Genomic DNA, 7,283 nt, shown 5'->3' on the forward strand with positions numbered 1-7,283 from the left:
TAAAAAAGAGGATACAGGAAGCATGGTACCATTTTTAAAAAAAGGATACTGTAGTTGTTAAACCTAAACTTAATTAGAGGAAACTTAAATAGAAGGATACAATGTTTTTTTTTCTCCTAATGATTAATGTACCTAGCTAATTACAAACATACGTATTTGGCTTAGATATTCACAATGAGAAGAAAAAAGAGAAGAAATCTTGTTAATATAAATGATAAAAGATGGAAGAAGAATTGATTGAAAAGTCATCCACTTAATCACTTAAATTATAAATAACGGACAGACATAATATGTGTATAATTATGTATATATATATGTATAATTAATAAATAATTTATGTATATCGAATAAAATACGTATACAGTAAATTCGACCGGCTATTTGTATAAAGATCTCTTCAATTTGTTGATGTAGCTTGTTGCTGGAAGAATTATTACATTTTTTAAAAAAAAAATGAAAAAAGATATCATATAAGAAAAATAAATAGTACCTCTAATTGGTTGGATACTGAGTAGGTATATTTTGATCAATTTATTAAAAATTACTATGGTTCTGGTCCTAATCGAAGCTCAAGGTCCAATTTTGAATCATCAACACTCAATTGCATGCCCTTATTAATTTCTTCTTTTGATGGAGAGTCCACAAACAAAGGTAATTGTAAAACATCACCTATAATCAATTCATGATTTTCATCTTTTTCTTTCGAAATATGATGATGATGATGATGATTATGATGTTGTTCTTCAAGTGTAACACATGGCCTTTTCGAGGGGTTGTTACTCATGTCATCGCTAGATATATCGTGTTGCAATATTAATTCATCGGTACTGGATAGTACTTGAATATGATCGGGAGAAGAAGGACTGACAGACTTCTTGATATATTCTGAAGTCTCGATCGAGATTTCTCTAAGCTTGGCTCTATCTTTTCTATGGATATTCATGTGTCCACCTAGAGCTTGTGCATTAGAGAAACCTCTTTTACAAAAGCTACATCTATAACACTTAACTTGGCTTATTTTGCCTCCATCAGGACCCCATATTATTTGGTATTTTTGGGAGTTGGAAGAATTAGGAAAATCATTCTCCATAGCATTGAAATTGAATAAACCAAAGTTTTAAGAAAGAAATTAAAGAAGGGAAAATTAATAAAGGGATTTTGGAGAGAGAGAGAGATAGAGATAGAGATGTTTTAATTGACAAGAACTAGCTAGATAGCTAGCAAGCATGCTTGATTTCGTATTAAACATTATAAAATATTGTAACTATACTTTATCTATATTGTATATTGTATAAAATATAATACGCAATCAAGTTTATCTCATTCAAGATGACTATATTGTCTTTTTCAAATATTAGTATCCTTATCTTTGAAAAAGTTGGATGTGTGATTTTGTTATATTATTATGCGTAGCGCGAGAGAAAGAAAAACAAAAAAGAGAATTATAAGATAAGAATTGAACTATTATCAGTAAAGTGAAAATTAAATAGTTTAGAAAATAGCTAGTCTAACTATCGCACGATTCCCCAATTTCATTTTAATTAGAGTTAAAAACAACCTCATACTCATACACTAATTAATCACTTATAAAATAGCTAAAAGGGAGAAAAGATGCTACACTTTAATTTTTATATTTTCTCTGTTTCAATTTTTATGTCTTAATTCGGAGTTTAAGTATTATACTTAGTATTAATTCAGATATAAAATTTTCAATTTTCTTAAAATAAAAATTTACATATATAGAAATTATTTAAAGAATACTACCATATAAGTTATAACAGTTGATAATTTAAATTATTTAGAAAATATTTGGAAAAAATATAATTAAAAATATTCTTAATAATAATAAGATAAATAAATTAAAACAGAGGTAATATACATTATTTATTTCTTAAAAAACTCTCTTAATTTTGGAGAAAGCTACCGTCTTCACTTGTCATGACATCCACTAATTTTATTCTCAAATAAATAATATGAAAAGCATAGTTTATAGGTACGGTTAACTAAGGTTTTTTTACTTACAAAACGTTTTATAATAAGCTTTTAATTAAGTAAAAAAATTTGTTAGAAAAGAAGTTGTTTTACATTACCAAACAACATATCTTAAAAAAACAACACCAAGCGTGAATGTTATATTTGATTAAAGTATTAAACTAATTAAATTTAAATTTGTAGATGATTATTAATTTACATTTTTCCTGCACGCTTGGAGACAAAGTCAACACTATATTTTAAACACAAAAATATTGAACTTTTTATTATTTTTTTCCTTCTTTATAGTTTATCTTTTTTTTAATAAAAAAAAAAGAACAAAGAAATAAACAAATTAACAATTTCCACCTGCACATAATTTTTTTGGCTATTTGTGCCGCTCTCCGTTTTCTAATTAGTTGGAGTTTTCTTAGAGCTCTTTATAATTTATAAAATCAATTTTTATATCAAATATTATATTTATAATAATATTATGTAATGACCGTTTAAGAAAATATTATATATACAATATATAATATTATTATAGAGATATTTAATATATTATTATAAAGAAATTTGACTGTATCAATTTATTTAATTTTTTTGTCAACATAAGAGTCTCCATTCTTATTTCTCCTTCTTTGTTTCAATTTGGGTTTCTTATTAGGTTTGGTATGATAGTGATTTTTCCTAGAATTAGAACCTTGTTTAAAGTAAAAATACACACCTTTTTCGTAATAAACTAATATAAGGATATTAATTATTAAGTAGGTGTTTGGCCGTAGATTTTAGATATTTTTATTCGGAAAAGGGCCTAAAATATCTTTAAAATATTAAAAATTGGTACAAAATTACTCTCCATCCACCTACTGGCTCCAAAATACCTTTCCCACCCACCTATTGGGTCCAAAATGTCCTTGTCATCCACCTTTTGGTTCAAAATTGACCACTTATTTAACGGTTTATATTTAAACTATTTAAATATTTTTTAAAATACGTGGTGCTCAACTATTTATTATAATTTAACTTATTAGTATAATTTATAAATCAATCAATTACCCACCCATTACTAATTTCATCGTGTTTTAGTAGTGTTTATGACGATTTTGATATTAAAATTGGATTATTAATTGAGTGAGGTTTAGTTAGTAATGAGTGGGTACTGGGTTGATTTATAAATTATATTAATAAATTAAAATTATAATCAATAGTTGAACGCCAAACATTTTAAAAAATATTTAATAAGTTTAATTTTAAAACAATTAAAAAAAGTGGTTAATTTTGAACCCAAAGATGGATGACAAGGGTATTTTGGAGCCAATAGGTGGATGAAAAGGGCATTTTGAAATTTATGGAATTAAAATTGAAGATAAAATTATATTTTATTATTTTTATGACGATAAAAAGAGAGCCTTTTATTTGATAATGAAGATATATTTGGAAAACAAATCTAAAAAATTTAACAAAATATGGAATCAATTCCATGTTAATTTGTTATATTAATAAAAAAAAAGGATTATGATGGTCAAACAGTTCTCAAAAGTTGATAAAGAATTTTATTAAAAAAGAAATAAGAACAAAAATTGGGAGTGTATAAAAAAAATATAAAGCACAAGCAGATTTTTTTTTTCTCATCGATATCGACGGTTAGCTTAAACGGATGAGAGTTTATTTAATTTCTATAAGCTACGTCGTATTTTGTATTATTCTACTATATTAGAAATATAGGTATCAACATGTCTGTTTATTGTCATTTTATAATTTATCAAGGGCATTTTCGTCATTTCGAAAATGTTTTGTTTGCTATCCAAATATTTGTATTGCCAAAGAATATTATACAAGCAATTGAGTGTAACTATAATTTTCTGTCTTTCTTCAATTTCTTAATTCTTTGCATGCTTTCACCTTGATTGTGTTTTGGTTTTTATTTTTCATCAGATTTTTTAAAATTTACTTTTCTATATAAGGGTTCATGAAGTTTGAATATCTAAAGAATTAAAATTAGGGCAAAAATAGTATGAGTATTGAGAGAATCAAGAAAACGCAAATAAATTGACGTCTTATAAAGTGTTTCAAATTCCATGAGAAAGATTCGAAAAGAAAGTTTGAAAATCTAAACATGAGAACTTGTAACACACCCTGAAAATGAGGTTGTAACTTCGCCTAAAAACGCGATTAAATAACAAATTAGCCTCTTATTTCTATTGGAAATATGCATTTATCAAAAGTTAGGACTCTTTTGTGGGTAGACTTTAACATAAATCTATTGCAACAATATCTTGCAAATGTTTTCATTCATAATTTTCATTTATTGCTTCAATTTCCTCTTAATGTTCTATTCATTTCCATTAAATTATTGGGACTTATATATGGAGCCAAAAAAGATCCTACAAGTTCTATATGAAAATTGAAAAGATGATACGTATGGGGTGCCGATTTGGTCAGTGGCGGATCTAGAATTTTAAGGTTATGGTTGCTCTGAATTGAAAAATAAAAATACATGTTAACAATGAGATTCGAACCTCGGTACAACAACACTAAAAGAGTATTAAGTACCCAACCAAGAGCCATTGGGCCAACTAAATCATCTATTCATTGGGTGCTCTATGTTAATTTTATACAAATACCTATTAATTTCTACATAGATATATACAGATTCCATAACGAAGTTAATGGGTGCTCGAGCACCCGGCGGACACCACGTGGGTCCGCCCCTAGATTTGGTCTCCTGCAAATTATTCAACTCATTGAATAATGATATTAGTTTTCTTTTTTACTTTGCTGATTAATGGTGGCTATGAACTTAGATGTTGAAGGATGAACTTCATTGCAATGACTTGCCAAAACATAGAACAAAATTATATGAAGAATGTTGCCTTTTTACTAAACCAACAACATCAATCAAGGAGAGTGAAACAAATATTAAAACAAAAATACATTTATTGCTCACTATATATTCATGTTTATTTAATAGAGAAAGATATTTCATCTGAGAAATACTAAAATCAAATATTAAAACATTGAAATGCGAATTTTCATTATATTGAAAGAGTAAAAGAAAATTACAAGCAATTGATCGAATAGTGTTCCCCCTAAAATTGCATTCCAACCCATATTTGCAACGGTGAACTTTTTCAAGAAAAAATTCATAGACTAAATAAATTTTTAAAATTTTAACGTTATGAGGATTCATTAAGGTTATAATTTAGGGCTATTTAGTTTGAAATTTGGGGATATATAGACGAGTATAATTGTTGAAGAAGGAAGTTGACGATTAAAATATGTCAAAAGAACATGTTTAGCACAACTGACTAACGTGTCTGCAGCAAGTGTTGATGAAGAAATGGAGCTGCCGATTTTAACATGTCAAAGAAATAGGCCCAACGAAACTGACTTACGAGTTTACAACACTACTCTAGAATTAGAGACACGCTAGGATTAAACTATTATATTGACTAGACTGATTCTTATTGTACTAGTTGAAGTCAACTAGGAATATATTACGACTAGGATTGGATTACTATTAGAATTATAGTACAACTAGGATTGTAGATTATCTATAACTAGTGAATTTGATTGTGCTTCGCGCGATTATTAGATATATTTTTAAAATATTAAGAGCTATTTTCTTACAGAGTGTTAAATTTAATTTAATTTTAGTATTTGAATTTTACGATTTATTTTTAGATGTTTAGTAGATAGAGCTTAAATGAATTAAAAAAAAATTTATCATTTGAAGTTTATTAAAATGAAAAGACTAATTTGTATTTAAAAATTCATATTATGATGTTAATACAATATATTTTTATTTTAATATAGTTTAAATATATGTATTTAGGAAATAAATTATTGATTTCATCGAATAAAATTTTGATTAAATAATCTTTTCTGTTAGATTTTATAAAATATATTTTATCCTTTATTTGTCCTTGTTATATATATATATATATATATTTCTTTGTTATTATTTTTCTTTATTCTACTTACCAATAATTTTTTAATAGTAAAAAATATGCATCTTGTTTAAAACCTTAATGGTAAGAATTAGAAGAAACAATAAAGATACAAATTAATGAATAATTTATTTATTGTTGTTAATTTTTATAAAGTAGAATAAATGAACAAATTTGAAAAAAAACATAAATGATACTACTTATTGCCGTAAGAAACACCGTAAAAGAGATATATTTCAACATTTAATATATATTATTAAAATTATCAAAAATATTGTTTGAACATAGGTGAATAATTATCATATTCTAGACAAAATTACAATAACTAATTTGTATCTAACAAAGGTACATATTTGTGACAATAAAAAATTAATAAAACTTCAAACATAATAAAATTCATGAAAAAAAAACATAATGCACATATCTTTTTATGACTTTAATCATAAGACCATAGTGAAAAGAACAATATAAATTAATGTAGAAATTTAAAACTCTTATCGACACTATTTTCGACAAACTAATCAACATTCAAGAGTCTTCTTCACTGAGTCAAGCATAAGAATTTGATAATAATAATGATAATGATAATAATAATAATAATAATGATAATAATAATAATAATAATAATAATAATAATAATAATAATAATAATCAAAACACTACTTCAAATATAAAATGAAAAGAATAGTCGTGAGTAGAAATAATAAAAACTCAATCCAAAGAAATTAAATGAAAAGAACACACATCTTCCTTAACCTTAATCATAAGAAAATAAATGAAAAATAGAAATATAGATCGATGCATAGTTTTTTTAAACTTTTGTCCAACATCTTTTTTAACAAACTAATCAACATTCAAAAGTCTTCTTCATCGAGTTATGCTAAAAGATGAATGTGATCCTATAATAAAAATAATATTTATAAAAATTAACAATGAAATAAAAAGAATAATCTTGAGTTACATGGAGAGAACACACAACACATCTTTCTTTGTTCCTTAGGACCTTAATCATAAGAAATACATAAAAATAATAATTTATAATCAATGCACTGTTTTATCGAAAAAATGATTTTTCGAAAAGAGTTCGTTTTATTTTAAGGTTTTCCGACTTTTAGGAGTTGCCACTTAATTTTTAAGAAAAATTAAGAAAACTTGTTTTCAAACAATCTAAACAGAAAAATTGTGTTTGAAAACATTCTAATGGGTTCGGGATTCTTATTAGCGTCTTAGGAAGGTGTTTAAAGCACCTAAGACACTCCGTTAACTACGGTTTTCCGGCGATTAACTTATTTAACTATTTTTGTTTTAACTTTTGCAATCTTGAAGTTGAACTTATTAGAAATTCACTTAGGCGAATTT

At 25.7% G+C, this 7,283-nt stretch overlaps 1 protein-coding gene across 1 annotated transcript; it reads right to left on the bottom strand.

Annotated features, from left to right (window-relative positions):
- Positions 1–322: 322 nt before the first annotated feature.
- LOC107030883 (probable transcriptional regulator RABBIT EARS) lies at positions 323–1,137 on the bottom strand. Its single transcript, XM_015232102.2, has one exon. The coding sequence runs from the start codon at positions 1,088–1,090 to the stop codon at positions 545–547; it is 546 nt and encodes a 181-aa protein (XP_015087588.1). The 5' UTR covers positions 1,091–1,137; the 3' UTR covers positions 323–544.
- Positions 1,138–7,283: the final 6,146 nt, after the last annotated feature.

The sequence above is a fragment of the Solanum pennellii genome, chromosome 9 (genome assembly GCF_001406875.1).
Source record: "Solanum pennellii chromosome 9, SPENNV200".
Taxonomy (NCBI): Eukaryota; Viridiplantae; Streptophyta; class Magnoliopsida; order Solanales; family Solanaceae; genus Solanum; species Solanum pennellii.